This window comes from Lepisma saccharinum, chromosome 8 (genome assembly GCF_977018435.1).
Source record: "Lepisma saccharinum chromosome 8, izLepSacc3.1, whole genome shotgun sequence".
NCBI lineage: Eukaryota > Metazoa > Arthropoda > Insecta > Zygentoma > Lepismatidae > Lepisma > Lepisma saccharinum.
This window is the reverse complement of record NC_139236.1, coordinates 82,753,882-82,772,582: the sequence shown is the minus strand read 5'-3', so window position 1 is coordinate 82,772,582 and position 18,701 is coordinate 82,753,882. Positions and strand designations below refer to the sequence as shown.

General features: G+C 32.8%; 1 protein-coding gene across 1 annotated transcript in view; it reads left to right on the top strand.

The window, feature by feature from the left end:
• Nucleotides 1-18,701, top strand: part of LOC145991865 (uncharacterized) — a 207,070-nt gene that overhangs the window by 42,602 nt on the left and 145,767 nt on the right. The window contains exons 22-26 of the mRNA XM_083127903.1: nt 2,934-2,951; nt 7,695-7,721; nt 8,219-8,236; nt 9,729-9,752; nt 11,713-11,733. Of these exons, the coding sequence (XP_082984029.1) occupies nt 2,934-2,951; nt 7,695-7,721; nt 8,219-8,236; nt 9,729-9,752; nt 11,713-11,733 (108 nt within the window). The remainder of the gene's footprint in view (nt 1-2,933; nt 2,952-7,694; nt 7,722-8,218; nt 8,237-9,728; nt 9,753-11,712; nt 11,734-18,701) is intronic.

Below are 18,701 nucleotides of genomic sequence, written 5' to 3'. Positions count from 1 at the left end.
CATACATGTAATGGATTTTGACTCAAAGTGAATACCCAATTGTTTTTGAATATCTGCACTTGTGTTGAAGTTAAGTCTCACCATCATTTGGTAAGAACATTCAACTTTTAGAAAATAAAATATGGTTTAGCATGAAATATCGGATTTCCTGATTGGGTAATGTCACATGGTAAATTCTCCTTTACTGACAATGGGATGCAAACCAGCCTTTCCATCAAGGGGCAGGTGTCAGGGACAAAGTCCAACCTAAAATCCTCCCAGAGGTCATCCACGAAGATAATCCAACCCAGGAATCCTATAGCTTTCGAAAACAATTATTGTATGAAATGAAGAGTTCTCGGTAGAGTACTTCATTGGACCACTTCTGCTTGAAAATACTCGATCGAATCTCCCACGCTCGAGCGTAATTCGCTCGAATATATAGAATATCAAATATCTTTTTAATGGGACAATAATCGTACAAATATATGTGTAAAAATCCATCCTGGTAGTTTCAGCCCATAATCATCTATTAATTTTCATACATTGCTGTTTGTTGTAAAGATGGACTAAATTACATTTTAACATGAAAATGATGACTATGTTCACTTCAGTTTCAATTTCACTGTGTCTTTCACTTCACGATCCATGTTTGAAGGGCCAATACTACAGAAAAATTATGGTTACACGTGAACTACTGGGTTTCGAGCATATACTGATCATTTTGCCTGATTGAGCAAAATTCGCACGTGACGTCATGGTGATGGAAGAGCTGTTAGTTCCTAACACAATCTAGCTTTGTCCGTGCAAACTATTTGCCGGTCGAGCAAAAAAAACTCATTGCAGCGCTCTAGTTCTCGGTAATCAGATGGTGACCACTACCTCCACTGACATTATGAGTTTAAATCTGTTGTCATTTTGACGGTCTCATCATAAACGTACATCGCACATAATAAAAAAATATGCTTAATCAGTCATCTTCAAAACAAATGTAGATCCAGAGAACCAAATTTCCAACATTGACTTTGCCTAGAAATCCTGTTTTCATTTCAAATATTGGCTCTTGAATTCAAAATGACAGTGATGGTCAACATACTAATCGGTGTAATTTATAAGCACTTAAGAAAAATTGTCCTAAGCATTTAGAGCCGATCCTAATTCTGATGTATCGTTGAAATTGGTAATGGAAAGTAATGGTTGGAATTCATCTACCGATATCGTCCAATACTTTACTGTCATATTGTTCTTTCATGACGTTGCCAAAAATGTTACATGACACTTTCGCAGAGTCTAATTATCCCGGAAATTATGCAAAATTCAGACTTTCTTTTTAGTTTGCACCAATTCTGCACGAAAAACTATATTTTGTGATTACATAGCATCTATTTTAGTATTCTGATGTAGTTCTTGAATATTATAAAGTAAATTTCTTGGTAAATTGATGGATGTAAGTGAAGAAAATATTTACACACCAATATCGATCAATATTTTGAACAAATTTTAATTATTGCAATTTTCAACTATCGGTATCGGTGGGAATCAGTACGAGTATTGGCATCGGTATCAGTTCAAAGTGGTATTGGCTCAGTCATAATTTAGAGGTATATTATATATATATATATATAATGGTTACAGATTTATGAGACTCTCTGTATGCTTTTGAAAAAATTAAATAGAATCATCAATACTTAGTAGTAGTCATGAGACACAAATATATTTTTATTAATAGACAATCTATTATAATTTTTAATATACAATTACAAATATTCACAAATTAAGAGCCTGAATTGATTGAATTGTTGTTTTAAGTCCACTTTATGCACAGTAAGGCTAATTGGGATTGGACCTACAGTTTAAAGTGGGATCCGAACCACTATGTACCTCCACCAGGTATCGAACCCGGGACCCCCTTGATTATAAGGCAACGACGCTACTACTGCACCATCAGGGATGCCCCAATTAGGAGCCTGAAATTTGAATATCAATGTTATTATAGTCAAGTTAGCTCCATGGTAACACTGTTAAGCCTTCTTTCCATCTTAATAAAACATTAAATGCTGACCAAGGGAAATTTTATTGTATAAAAAATATACACTAAAAAGTAACGTTTTCCAATAAATTCACAGAATTTATTATGAATCTTCGTCTGCAGAAGACTCTGTTAGTGGGTGGAAACGTTATGTTTTTAGTGTATATTTTCAATACAATAAATTTTGCCTTGGCTCAGTATTTTATGTTTTATTAGCTACATGAATTCGTGTAATTGAGCAAGACAAAACATGCTGAAATGGAAATCTTGTAATTCAATTCAATTTTGAAATTTAATTTCGCAATTTTTTTTGTGCAGACATGGTATGCTAAATAGCAATACCATATGTGGACTGAATTAGGTTTGCTTGATTTGGTGTTTTAAGTCCACTTTATGCACAGTAAGGCTAATCAGGACTGGACATACAGTTTAAAGTGGTATCCAACCCACTTGTGCCTCCACCAGGTATCGAACCCAGGACCCTGATTACAAGGCGACGATGCAACCACTGTGCCATTTGCAGGCCAGGACTGAATTAGAGAATTCAGTGTGGTTAGAAGAATCAAGATGAATAAATATATTTTTTTAATCTGTGAACCATGAGTTTGTGATTTAACATTTTAATAATTAAAAATATCTTGCTGCAGTTGTAAGTTTTTTCCAGTCCTATTAGATATAGCCATATTAAATAACTCACCAATATAATTAAATCACAACATTGATAGAGAACATTTTACGTTCCTGTAGCATCACACATGATGGGTTTACCTTGCATTTATCCCACGACCTCTGAATATTTTTTGTCCTGAAACAACATAAATGAAGCTACTCTCAACAAAGCCTAGTTTTATAACTTTTGTGTACATTTAAGATACATAAATAATGCATAAATGATTTTAACATTGTTCTTACTATTGCTCTGTAGGTCAGGGACATAGTGGAGGTAAAGTTATTATTACCTTTTGTAGAATTGTAAAGAATATGAAAGACTTTTCTTGTTAAAAAAAATGAAATTTTTAGATCATTTGGTTTCACTTTTAAGTCTATACAATGAGACCAGCTTTCATTGATTATTAAAAAAAAAAAAAATGGCAGGTGGTCAGAGTGGTGCAACAGAACCGCTCCGTAAACAAGTTAAATTTGTAAATGATTTCAAATGTTATAAATGTCTGAAAGTAGTTAAGAATGGCATATTATGTGATGTTTGTGATTCATGGTATCACTTTGACAAGTGTTGTGATATTAAGTAAGACAACGTTCCAATGAATGATTGGATTTTTGAAAAATGTAGCGCCATTTTGGTGACTGAATCAGACCCATATATTTCGGATCCAACAGGAGGCCTTAATGTAAATCAAATTCCTCCAGGTAAGATTAAAGATGAAATTGTCAATCTCAAGAAAATAGTGGAACTTTTAACAGAAGACTTGGAAAATATGAATTCTGAAAATAGTGAACTCAAAATCAAGCTATTAAACCATGAGGACACTGGACACGCATAAATAAAGCAAATGAGTTTACTTGGAGCAAAGTTGTTCAAGGGAGGGCAAATAGACTCAAAAACCTAGAAACAAAAAAGGACTTCACTTCAAATAACCTCTTTCATTTCTTGGAAGTGGAAGAAAATAAATTAGATATTTCAAAAACTGATCATGTGCCTTTGATAAATAGGATATCTAAAAATCCTTCATCACGGTCTAGATGTGCAGTGAATGGCAAAAAATCTAGTGGTAAAGTGAACCTAATTAGTGATAGTCATGGAAAAAAACTTAGCAGGTATAATGAAGGACAATCTAAAGGACATGCATGTGACTGGAATGGTAAAATCAGGGGCAAACCTAAATCAGGTTATGGCAAACATTGACCAATCAAGTTGAGGAATGAACCTGAATGACTTTTCAGTGATAATGGGGGGGGGGGGGGGGGAGCAATGATGTCTCAAAGAATTTAGGAGATGATGCTACAAAAACTCTCCAAAACAATCTGGCAAAGCTAACCCACACAAATGTAGTAGTGGTCAACTTACCATACAGATTAGATTTACCTGAATGGTCTGTAGTTAATTATGAAATAAGTCGAGTAAATGAGAAATACAAGACCATCTGTAAGCATTTTAAAAATGTATCAGTGGTGGATGTAAGTAAATTTAATAGGCTAGAGCATACAAGATATGGTCAACATTTAAATTGGACTGGAAAAAATAGGTTAAGTAAAGAAATTAGTGAGGTAATACTGAGTATAATGAATAGAAATGTGTATAATAGGAAGGAAAGCATAGCATTACCTGATAGCATTACCTGATATTTTATCACAACAGGGAAACGAGTAGATTTAGCCAGGTTATGTAATAAAACCTGGCCTAGCTTGATGAAACAATCATATAAATCTAATGCTGACAATATCACGTCCTTAGATATTAATGGACAATACGCAGTTGATGATGGAAATAGTGAAATGAATATCAATAAGCAATTCAAACAAGCAAGCAATGAAATAAATTCCAAAAATAATGTCCTAAGCTTGCTACACCAAAATATTCAAGGCTTAGATGGGAAAATTATTGAATTGGAAACTGTAACAGATAATGAAAAATGTGATATTCTTTGTTTGTCCGAGCATTGGTATAAGTATGAAGAAATGAAGAGTGCACACTTGTCTGGTTATAAAATGGCCGCAAGCTTTTGTAGATCTAAATATAATAGAGGAGGTACATGTAATTTTGTAAGAAACGAAATGGCTACGAATGAACTTACACTTGATCACTATCATCAAGAAAAAGATTTTGAATGTTGTGGTATTGTAATTGATTCCCTTCAACTATTAGTATTAGTAATTTATAGAACTCCTGACAGCAATATTAATGTCTTTTTTCATAATTTTATAAAAGTCATGGATTATCTGACCAAAAAGAATCATAAATTAATTACATGTGGAGATTTAAATATTGATTTTTTTAGTTAAGCATACCCATACTAAAAAATAAATAACTTTTTAAAACAATTCAATTTAAATGCTATAATTGACAAACCAACTAGGATTACAATTACGTCTCAAACATGTATAGATCAAATAATCACTAATATTACTAAAAGTGATTGTATATCAAGTATAGGTGAAGCTGGACTGTCTGACCATTCGTATCAGAAACTTGAAATTAATAATCTTTTCTTAAAACTCACAAAAATAAAATCAATAAGGATGTTATATATACCACTAAAAGAAATTTTAGTATGGAATATATTAATTATTTTAACCAACTCTTAAAATCTGAGACATGGGAAGATGTGTACAGAGCTCAATCTGTCAACGACATATTTAATGCCTTCATAAACATATTCCAGTACAACTTTGAATTAGCCTTTCCTGCCAAACCATATAGAAATAAGCAATCTCCAATTAAAAAATGGATAACGCAAGGAATTAGAATATCATGTGAAAATAAAAAAATGTTGTATAGACCCTTATTTTAAAGAGTATTTTAGATCCTATAAGAAAACTTACAAACAGGTAATTGCTGCTGCAAAGAAATATGAATATGATAAATTAATTGCCACCTCAAATAATAAAAGTAGAGCTATGTGGAATATTATTAAACAAGAATCTGGAACAATATATGATAAACCTGGAATTAATAAAATACTAGTGGCAAATGAAGAAATAACTCAACCCAAAAATATAGCTGAAAACTTCAATTCCTTCTTTATAAATCAAATTGATAAATTAATCCAACAACTCCCTGCACATAAAAAAATATATCAAGGAATTAAAACTAATAATCACTCTATGTTCATATACCCTGTAACTGAACGCGAAGTTGATTCTCTCATAAATGCCCGCATGAGGAAGAAAAGTGCAGGTTATGATGGGATACCAGATGCTATAATTAAAAAATGTTCCCCCAATATCTTAAAAGTGCTTACCTTTTTATGTTATGAATCTTTTAGAGCTGGAGTTTTCCCAGACAAGCTTAAATTATCAAGAGTTATACCTATTTATAAAAAGGGTGACACCTCAAGTATTGATAATTATAGACCAATATCTTTATTATCATGGTTAGATAAAATCCTAGAAGGACTAATGCATAAAAGATTGAAAGACTTTCTTACAAAATTTAATATAATTACGTCTAGTCAGCATGGATTCATAGAAAATAAGTCTACAGAAACTGCACTTTATGAATTTATTTCTAACATTTTACATTCAATGGATTCAAAATTAAATACTGTAAATATTTTCTGTGACCTTTCAAAAGCCTTTGACTGTGTTAACCATAAAATACTAATTGAGAAATTATATAAGTATGGGATTAGAGGCACAGCCAATGATTGGTTTAAATCATATCTATCAAAAAGAATGCAGTATGTTGAAGTTACTCATAATGCTAGTAATTATCAATCAAATGTTTTGCCTCTAAAACATGGTGTACCCCAAGGTTCCATTTTGGGACCCTTACTTTTTCTTATCTTTATTAATGATCTTCTCTTTGCTGACGATACTAATATCATAACTAAGCATGGTGACATGTGCCAATTGGAAATTATAACTAATAAAGCACTAACCGACTTGACACAATAGTGTATTGTAAATGAGCTAATTTTGAATAGATTAAAAACTGCCTATATACTATTCCACAATCTATAAAAGATAAATTGTCCCAAACCTATACTAAAAATAAATAATGATATTATTAATTGTGTACAACATACAAAATTTTTAGGTGTTGTTGTTGATGAAAATATGAAATGAAATACTCATACTGATGTATTACTCTCCAAACTAAGCTCAGTCTGTTATGGACTTAAGGTATTAAGCAAAATATGTAGTAAAGAAACCGTTCTAACGGCTTATCATACAAACTTTCACTCAAGATTAAGATATGGAATTATGTTTTGGGGAAACACACTTGGTGCCAAACAGTTGTTTATCTTACAAAAAAGAGTCGTTAGAATAATAATCGATGCCAATTATCGTGAATCGTGTAGGCAGGTGTTTAGAAGCCTAAAGATTTTACCATTACTATGTTTGTATATATATAAAGCATTAATATTTATGAAGAAAAATATTTTCAATCTTAAAACAAATAGTAGCGTACATTCGTATGGAACGAGGAAGAAAGATGACATTCATTATGAAAGCCACAGGACATTTAATTTTAATAAGAGTGTTTACTTTAATGGATATAAATTGTACAACCATTTGCTAAGAAATTGAAAGACTGTCCACTCAACATATTTAAAAATCAACTTAAAAGTATGCTTATATATCATTGTTTTTATTCGGTTGTGGAATTTTTTCAAATCAAATTTGATTAATTATCAATTGTTATCTACATTTTGTATTAGTAATGTATAATACATATATAATACATTGTAATGTTATATGACGTTTCCTATACCAATCTTGTAATTAGTGTTACATGTATGGTTCTTACAGGAAATAAATCTATCTATTTATCTATCTAATGTTTCATTCAATGAATAAAATTAATGCTTACATAAAAAAGTTATCTTTTGAAATATATTATAAATATTCTAAGACTCAGATGTTTTCTATTTAAATTTATAATTTACAAATATGATTCATAAGGCAGAAATATAAAATATTACGATGATAACGACATAGAGAAACATCCTTTTTGTATCTTGCATATGTAATAAAATATTTATAACCTGTCTCTCTTCCAAAGGTAATTTTAGCGTAGGATCAATTGCAGGTATGTTAGCAAATAACTATTACATTCATTTCTTCAAATAATTAACCATTGTGTAAAATGCAACATGATCCAATGACAAGTATTTGTATGTTGAAATTTATTGGTATTAAAAATGATATTTTATTGATTTTGTATGAAGATTAGTATGTAAACTGTTGTAAGACTTCCATAATTTCTCAATTGAAACTTTATTTCAACAATTAGCACTTTCGCTCTTACGTGTACACAATATGATATAGCTCACAGCGAAAAATTAAATAACTGTGATAACTTTATCTTTCTCTTTTTATATTAAATGCAATACAATGTAACCAAACACTTATTTCAGATACTGTTCTATCAGTTGAATCATTTGTAACAGAAATATGTATGTATATAAAATGCAAAATTTAAGAATTAATGTAATTCAAATAGTTAAACTGAACATTTCAAATTTTAGTACTAACAAAGTGTCTAAAATATGAAGCAATAATTTAAATTTCATCTTTTTCTATTAGTTTCACCAGATGGTGAAGGTAAGTATCCATATTCAATAATACTACTGTTCATTTATACTATTTTTTGTATTATTATATGGTTATACAAACTAAAATAGCAATGGCTTTGTTGAAAAAATAATATAAAAATGAATCCCCAAATGGGCAATTTGCTGTGCTCAACAAAATCATGAGATGAATATATTTCATTGAACAGGGTGTAAATATTTCTAGAATTCCTGTTATTTAAAGAGGATGTTCATTGGTCCTATGCACAGTAAAACTAATAGACTTTCATTATAATGTAGTATACGAATTGAAAACATTCTCCCAACACAGGATCGAACCCAAAATACAATAAGAGACTGAAAATATGTGTCTTAATTGGTAAAACTTCAAGGCTACATGAATCAAAATTTCGAGTTCATAAATCTCAATAGGAAACATTTCTGATTTTGTCTCCAAATACTGTAATCTCCTGTATACAGTGATCATTAAATTTACGTTACACATATTTTTAAATAATCTACCTCTTAGGTTCATAGATATCTTATACCTGTAAAACTAACAATTTCTTGCTTCAATGTAGTATATCATAATGGGCAGCATGTATTTAGAAATTTATTTCGAGGGGGGGTCCGAACCAAGAAATAATAATAATAGTATTAATGTTTAAATTACAATAATTGTTAATTATATTCCATTAAACTAATATTAATCAAAATATATAAATTAATATTGTATTGGTATTACTTATATGAATAGTTAAAAATACGGTAGCTATAATAATAGATATAAAAGAATGTATTCATTATCTAGTGTACTTGTAGTTAAGATCGCTCAACTTTTGCATGAAAGCAACTGTTCTGCTCCTGACAAGCAAATCAGTGCCAAATAGATAAAATATATATATATATATTTATTAAATAATAAAAACTAAGGTTAGATCCAGTTGACGAAAATTAAAGTTTCAGATTAATATCTTTGGTGCTGTCATTCAAAGGTTGGTGGAAATAAATAACTCTCGATTATACAGCAAATGCTAAACAAGTATATTTTCATTATTTAATTTTAGTACTTTGTAAGCCTTCGGGAAGGGGAAAGGGGGTCCGGACCCCTGAGCCTCGTTCTTAAATATGTCCTTGCCAGTCCGGTAGAATAGTTTTGTCTCGACTCTCCCAATAAAATAATTATGCACCAAGGAGTTATTGTACTACGTTAGCTTTTGATTAGACAGACACACATCAAATTAATGTTAAATAAAGCAATTATAAAAACTGAATATTTACTGCCTTCATTTAAGTTTGGTGTAAATAAATATCACTTGATTCTACAAAAAATGTTAAGCAACGTATATTTTCAATATTTAATTTTTGTAATTGGTAAGTCTTTATGTGGGCGGGAGTCCAGGCACCCTGCCCCCCTAAAGATGTCCTTGATCAAAATAGCTATTGTATAACACTTTACATAACTCTCACAATATATGGCAAGTATAAAATTAATACATTGACCGATCATATTCTTACTACAGATGCCAGTAGTTCTACATTAGCAGGTATGTTGCAAAATACTTTCTTGTTGTAAATACCAAGCATAACATAAATAATTTTGTTTCTTCTTCTTCTACTAAATATAAATACAATCATCATGTAGATTTTAGGTGTGAGACATTAAAACATCCATGCCTGGAGTAAGAACTTATGATCATAATAAATACGTAATTAGTAAATAAATTTTCAGAACAAAATAAATTCATTCTTTATAACATTTCCGCATTCAAGCATATTTATATGAGCACATGCTCTGAGCATAGTGCCAAGCCATATAGACAATTTTACAAATAAATCGCTATTGAAAAGGATGTTCCGTAACATTTTAATGTGCAAATATTCTTTACATTGTTTTGGATAATATATTCTACTATAAAACTGTTAAGTTCTGAATTTGGAATTTTGCTAAATAAATTAACAAGGGAATAAAGATAATGCCTAGTTGTATCCCAGATAAAATACAAGTTATTCAACTGCAATTGTGATCAGTAATCATGCAGGAAGATGGTGTCCCTTTCATAGAAGTGTAAACCTCTGTTCCACATAGTACACCGAGGCTGCATACTTGAGGACTAACAAGGATCTGGCATGTGGCCCCATGGTCAGTATAATCATCTGTGGGACTTTTGTACTCTCTATGGATGTGTGTGATTGAATTTCCACACATTTGATTATTGCATACAATTTCTTGTTGCTTAATTTATTCAAAAGTTACAAAGTCAAAACTTTAACACATTGAATCCCAGGGTTTTTAAATTTGGCAATATCTCAGAAACCCAGACATTTTATGTGATTTTCAACAATCTGAAACAATTTGTTTTTTGGTCTTGCTATACATGTGTTATACATCAAAATAAAGGCAATTTCTTTGCCTACACGATAAAAAGGAAACAATTAGAATCTGTGTATTCTTGCGTGTGCTAGACGTGTTCAACATAGTCCTTGTTTGTCTGTACTTCTAATACTAAACATATCTACTGTTAGTTGAAACACAGGTGGTGTGCAAGTAAATAACTCATTACAAGTAAATAAATAAGTTTTCAATTTCTTTCGATATTTCAAGTAAACACATTGGTTAAGGGCATATTCCCCCATAGGAGTTTTCTCAGGAGGGAGATTCTTCAAGATTCTCAGGGGGGGGGGGGTGATTCTTCAAGATTCCATATGTAGGGTGTACTGAAATGGATCCTGTCATGAACATAAAAGTAATGTTAGCATATTAAATTCCATTAGCCAGGAAGGGGAGCTCGAGCCCTGCCCTCATATGGGCACCCATGGTCAAGTGTGAGTATGTGTGTGTGTTTGTGAGTGATGATAAAGCACTGAAAATATATGCCTTGTACTGCAATCAATGAAATGAATGTGCTTTCCATTCAATGAGAAGACTGTTCAAAATTTCACCACCAGGGTACAGCACAATGCAGAGGCATACCAAAATAACTCCCAGGAACATGCTGCACGTGCATGGCCCAGCATCGTAACTCTAAACATTCAAGTGAATATTGCACATACTATGCACGTGCATGGGACACACGCCATATTCAGGATGCTCGTGCATAGCATGAGCATGGGATTCCATGTGTTAAAAGTGCTACAAAAATCACCATTTTGAAGATTATGTTTTAAATTATGGTAAAACCATTTGCATTAGTGAAAAGTCAAAGCGAACGTTTTTTTGTAGTCCATCTAACAATAAAAATCCAGGTTCCAGGTTCAAATCCTGGTCTGAGCGTGGCAGTGCAGTGAGACAGACAAGGAAAATTCTTTGCCATATTTTGGTTCTCTAACAACCAATGCCTGTAGAGAGGTTTTCCTGAGATTATGTGTGGTCAAACCATCGAGTTCTGTACCGCTGTTGTCTTAGTTTCTAGATCGGAGAACACGGATTCTTTTTCAATTTCCCCAGCATTGTTAGGTCAATGCTCAGGTTTATTTATATGCACAAACATAAGTGATTCTTTTCAGTTTCAGCTGAAGAAGATGGACGTAAGTCTCATTACATTTTTCCTTTTCATTAGTATATCCTAAAATTAAACTCAGTCCTTAATGTAAATAATATATATAGGCAGTATCATTCAAGCAGAAAGTAATTCAATAGTACTACCATAAACAGCAATCAAAATAAAACTATGATTAAATGATTCTAAGCATGAAGCCTTGTATGTTTTTATGCTATGTAGTAGGGATGGGACCGATTAATCGGTACTCTATCAGTATCGGCCGATATAGGCATATCGGTGTATCGGTTTATCGATAAAATTACCGATTATTTCACCGATCCGATATATCGATTATTATCTGATAATTTAGTGCAAAATTCTGCCATTTTGTTGTAATTTCTATGGATAATATCCATGCCCATCTTTCTAAAAAGTAAATGACTAAATATGCAACTTCTTTTGCACTGCAGTCACCTTGAAACACACATTTCTTAAAGAGGTCAGTGAACCTTTCAGGTTTTTCAAGGACCATTTCTAATCTTATATCGGATCGGTGGAATATCGGTTATCAGTATCGGTAAATTTTATATCGGTACTTTATCGGTATCGGCCAAAATTTCATATCAGCCCATCCCTACTATGTAGTCTTTAGTAACATCTACAGTCCCTTCATTTGGTTATTGTGCCCACATAGCAGCTAGAAGCATGCTGCTTGCCATCAGAATTAGATATACGTAACCCCTCGGCTGAAGTGCACATATTTATTATAATTAAGGTATTACATAATTACAATAAAGTAATCATCTACCTTTCTCACACAAGATATTGGAAATGTCCCTTTTCACATCCTTTGAGAAAGTTTCCTTCGAAATTTTCTCACACTTTTCCATGAGTTTGTTTTCACATAAGAGTCACACATAAAAAATTCTGTTCTAAAATGTACATATGGTGCAGAATTATAACAGCACTAATAATAACATAACACTTATCCATTCACCACTTACTACCTTGGCAATCTAAACAGATCCAATGTAAAACCTTCTTCAACACGATACATCTGCCCATATGAAAGGAGATACTGACACTTGCGGAAAACCAAGAGGTGCCCTTTTTGTGACCTAAAAGTTCAAGATTTACCAGAAATAAATTACAAAGTTATGAGGGCCAACATGAACATTTCATATCAGTAAAGATAGAGTGACGTAAGTTCTCGAAAACTTATAAATGCTTCATAACTCAATACATTGATAACATGGGTCACTCATACATGTTTTTCAACCATCTTCGATCAGGCTTGAGTACATCCTATGATATATATTTCTCCAAAACCAAGAAATAAATGTGTATTTAAAATAAATTTTACGTAGTTATTAAAAGTAACTTTACAATATATTTAATGTATATTCTCTAGTAATATAACAGCTAGTAACATAATTCCATTTTTGTTTGTGATCACAATATACATCAATATATTTTAATCGATTGTTAAGCTTAGTAACAGTCTCTTCTTATATTAACTAAAAGTTAGAGTTAAAATTAATAGTTATGCATACTTATTAAAGCATACATAATTTATATGGCCTTAGCATACGAAGTAAGTGGCAAATATAGCTCTATATTTTGTATTGTTGTTACCTGTCTGGGTAATTCCATACCATATCGACTAATTTTGAATTAATTTATCGCCTCAACATTTTTAAAAATATTAATATCTTAACCACTTATTTCTACATCTTTCAAATGTTCAAAACTGACATTCACATTTTTTTTTGGAGGGGGGGGCCTTGCATTTCGATCTCTCAGCCAGCAGCGTGCGGTGATTTTAGTGTTATCAGACGTAATTGCTGTAACTTCTGTTTTATAATTCCAAATGTTGTCATTCAAAAAACATTTCCTTCAAAAATAAATGCTATTTCCATTTGTCTATTACCATTTTTGCTTCCAGATTAGTAGTTTCCATACCGTACTACAAAAAATCTGATAGATTTTTTTTCACAATTTCTCGTCTTTGGAGCACAGAATAACCATGAAGGGGGCATAAAACCTGAACCATATTTCTTATATTTAATGTGCATTGCCGGGTAAGTCCGAAAACTGTTAAACACATGAGGTGTCTGGCCCCCCTATTTCTCTATAAACTCCCAAAAATTGAAAATTTTGAAAAAGTCCAAAGTTTGACACTCTGTATCCCCAAATCGGGGATTTAGGAAAAATCTGAAATTTACACCACAGTGAGAACTCTTCAGGCTCAACATAATATTAAATTTTGGTGAAGATGTTTTTCCGAATAAGAAAAATATTTAAGATTAAATATACCCAAAAATAGCCCCTTGACCATACTAAATAAAGCACGTGTGGAACTGGAAAATGAAGAGATTGCAAGACAAAAGATAGCTATAAATACAATCCAAACATAGTCTTATTAAAAATCTGTATTAAATATGAAAATATGTATTATATGTAGATACAGGGTGAGTCAAAAGTTGTGAACCACCTCAATATCGTTAAAACGCTTGGGAGTGAAAATGTTCAAAAGCATTTTCATGAGGTATTAGATCAAATTTGTGTGTCTTTAATTATGCAACTACTTGCAGAGTGAAAAGTTTTGAGCCTCACATGGAAGGAGTGATGCTAGGTAGTTAAAATTTTGGAGGATATAATGTTTGAGTTTTAGGATACTCTGTGCAAAGTTTTATGAAATTCACATGTTTTCTTCTATTTTTTTTGTCAGGTTGAAAATTAATGAAGTGTCAGATAAGAGAGTGGCCAACAGGGCCGTGATTCAGTACCTCTGTCAGCAAGGCCTCACTGGACAGGCTGCTTTGGTGGAGTGTGTCTTCACTGCACTTCCCCATCCACCTTATTCCCCCGACCTGCCCATCAGATTTTCATCTTTTCCCTATGAAGAATTCACTTCGAGGACGTCACTTCCACAAGGCCGAAGGCGGTCATTCAGTGGTGTGAGTCTTAGGGCAAATCATTCTATCAGATGACTGTAAACAAATTGCAGCACAGAATTCATAAGTGCATTCATTTGGGGGGTGATTATAGAGATTATGTAGAGAAATCATAATGTGAAACTGTAGCTCAAACACCCCTTCCCTGTGAGCCTCAAAACTTTTCAATTTACCCTTGTACATGCCTTCTCCTTGGAAGGAATCATTTTGAACTCAAGTGTAACAATTTTACATCAACCGAAATAAGTGTTCCTTTAGGTTCGCATTGACAACTTCAAAACTACAAAAACTTGTTTATGCAGCAAGAACCTCTAAGGATATGCATTGGATATCCACAATGCCAAGTACTAGATATCTATTTCTAGACATATTTTTTCAATGTCTAAAGAAAGTCCAATCCTGGATATCAAATATAAATTCATATTTTTTTTTAAAAAAAAAATGGACATTAATATTTTACACCATGGTCATTCTTTTAAACATTAAACATTAATTTGTAATTTATGTAACTGTTGTCGTGCCAGCATTTACATCATTATATTTATTACACTATGAGCTCTTTATCATTTGTTTAGTAATGAAGTAAGTCCTATGTTCATTTATTTTAATCATAAGTATTCTGCTATATATATTTGTCATAATAAACTCTATAACACAAAGGTGTATTAAATTATAAGTTGCCAAAATATCACCCGAGAACGCAACAGGAGCTTGTTAGACTAGATTGTGTAGTGGTAACGCTGTGGCATGCTAATTGAAGATCTCAGGTTTTATCCTGAGTGGAGACATTGAACAGTGGTTCGAATTCCACTCCACACTTTAAGTTCATTCCCGATTAGCCTTTCTGAACAGAAATTCAACTTCCAACAAAATTTTGAAAACACAAAGTCATATATTTCGCTGGCAGGGGCCCATTGTCTGCTCCATGCAACTGTACACTTAGGTAAAAGTTAAGCAGTATTTCACTTTGTGTGGACAAAATAATTAAGATTACGCGAGCTAGTAATAGAGAGAGAGTAATGAAGTTGAACTTTAAATATTCTCTGCTAACCAATTATAGATTCATTATATTCGATTCCAACTTGCGTTATGTATGGATATTGTTAAATCCTCTAGTGCTTTCCATACGTCATGTTTCTGCACATGAGACACATATGAAATATATCTCAGAATTGTAGGTGTGCGTACATTCGTGGGTAAGCCAGAAGAGTGCACATGTTAAACAATTGTATTACAAAAGCATAACCTGATGAGCCCCTTGAAAAATTTAATCAGAGAAATGTTTTTGTATCCAAATTATGTGTAAAAAATATCAAGATGTAGTGCAGTTGAATCACAACTCTACCTCTGAAATGGTTTAGAATGTTCAAATCAAGCCTAATAAATATCCAAATTTGGTCCAGTTCAAGTCCAGAATATGTGTTTTCTTATCTACAGCATATCTGAACCAAATTGAAGCATCCATATGAGGTCTTGTTCACGTACGAAATGAATCATTCAAAACCAGTATATATCGAAAAATGAACCCAAAAAATGTGTTACAGATCCAAAAATGCATTCAATGGATACCTTCTACAGTTGGGACGCGCTAGCAACCGGCGTGGAACCACCCGCTCTGGTAGCGACACGCTGTTGCCGGATTGACATACTACAGGATTTTTGTGAGTCCACAGAAACATGTGTGGGATTAAATATCTGGTTAAACAGTCAACAACGGGACACTTCCATTGTTCTCATTCTCAGCAAAAACAACTGATTCTTTAACTACTACTTCTGTTCTTTCAATCATTTTTATGTTTTTACATACAGGTAGATCGAAACATTAATTACACATGTACCAAATGTATCATTAATGTTTAGGAAATCGAGCAATTGCCAAGCGTTTTGTTGTAATTCATTGAACTCTGTATTGCCAGAGCCTGTATTATCCTGTAGCTTCCCAAATTATCTCACTTCACACACCCACATGTGCCTCCCCGATGGTACAGTGGTAGGGCAAGCGTCGTCGCCTTGTAATCAAATAGTGCTTGGTTCGATACCCTGTCAAGGCACATAGTGGTTCGGATCCCACTTCCAACTGTAGGTCCATTCCAGATTAGCCGTAGTGTGCATAAAGTGGACTTGAAAACACCAACTCAATCAATCAATCAATCAATTCACACACAATTGATTTGTTCTTGATAAATTCTTCTCTGTAATACAGTAACTCAGTTCTGTGAAATTCTGTATTAAAGGTAAATTTTTGTAGGTTCCGTAAAATATAATTTAAAAAACGTGTTAACGAAACCAAGTTGTACGTAATTTGTTTATACGTTATTCGCCCTAATTTTCAAGAAATACATTTCATTTGTACGTTCTGAAGCTTCAACTATGTCACAGAAGTATAAATTCCATGTTGTTACAAAACAAAGGGCGAGTTTCGTATACAAAAACAATAGGCAGGCATAGCTGTGGTTGGTATTGAGTTGCGAAAAAGACGAACGTTGCGGTGTGACAAAGAAGGCAAAGAGAGGCAGCATGAAATCAAAGGAGAACGATTTGCCACAGTTGTTCATAACACAAGATGCATTTTCTTTTGTAGGTAATTATGATATGATACAACACAAGTAAAAATATGCCGGTAACTGATGCTTGCAATGTACCATAATAAAAACACAACAGAGGTTCTTTCAGTGAAGGTTTTCGGTTGCTGTGTAGAGCAGGAAGATAAAATGTTTCACGCTTGCCAGAATGTAAAATTCACATGGGAAGTTAATGTTAACCTACAAGAAACTTCAGATTCAAACTTCTAGATTCGTTAAATTATCACTTTACGACAGAAATAACATATATTAGCATACTGATATGTACGTGCTTAATTTCGCGTGACGTTTTATTTTTTCCCGAGCTTGCCAACAACTGATTAGCTTGTCCGTCTGTTTGTGCGAACGTGGCAACGTAGAAAACCCCCAGCCACATGGCAGCCAACGAGGAGACAGAATTTGGTCACTTTCTGCCATTCTGCATTCTGATTGCACGCCGCCTCTTATCGCGTCCTGACTGTAAGCTACATACAGATATCAAAAAAGCATCGAATGGTTTTCCACCCCCAGAACTTCGACACGAATATTCAAGATACGTGTAATGCTTTGGAACATTTTCACTCCAGGCATTTTAAAGATATTGAGGTAGTTCATGAATTTTGATTCACCCTGTATCTACATATAATACATATTTTCATATTAAATACACATTTTTAATAAGTCTATGTTTGAAATGTATTTATAGCTATCTTTTGTCTTGCAACCTCTTCATTTTCCAATTCCACTTTATTTAGTATGGTAAAGGGGCTATTTTTGGGTATATTTAACCTTAAATATTTTTCTCATTCGGAAAAATATCTTCACCAAATTTTAATATTATGTTGAGCCTAAAAAGTTCTCACTGTGGTGTAAATTTCAGATTTCTCCTCCATCCCCGATTTGGGGATACAGAGTGTCAAACTTTGGATTTTTTCAAAATTTTCAATTTTTGGGAGCTTATAGAGAAAAAGGGGGGCCAGACACCTGACATGTTTAACAGTTTTCGGATTTACCCCGCACCACACATTAAACGTAAGAAATATGGTTCAGGTTGTATGACCCCTTCATGGTTATTTTGTGCCCCAAAGACGAGAAATTGTGAGAAAAAATCTATCGGATTTCTTGTAGTACAGCATGGAAACTACTAATCTGGAAGCAAAAACGGTAATAGACAAAAGGAAAGAGCATTTATTTTTGAAGAAAATGGTTTTTGAATCACAACATTTGGAATTATAAAACAGAAGTTACAGTGATTACGTCTGATAATGCTAAAATCACCGCACGCTGCTGATTAAAAATGGCTGCCAGATCGAAATGCAAGCCCCATCCCCCCCAAAAAAAAAGGCAATTTCGGTTTTGAACACTTGAAAGATGTAGAAATAAGTGGTTAAGTTATCAACATTTTTAAAAATGGTGAGGGAACATGTGTTTGTCGAAATGCAATGGAATAACCCGTCTATGAAGAAATTTCAGGTCTTGAAAAAGCCATTGAAATA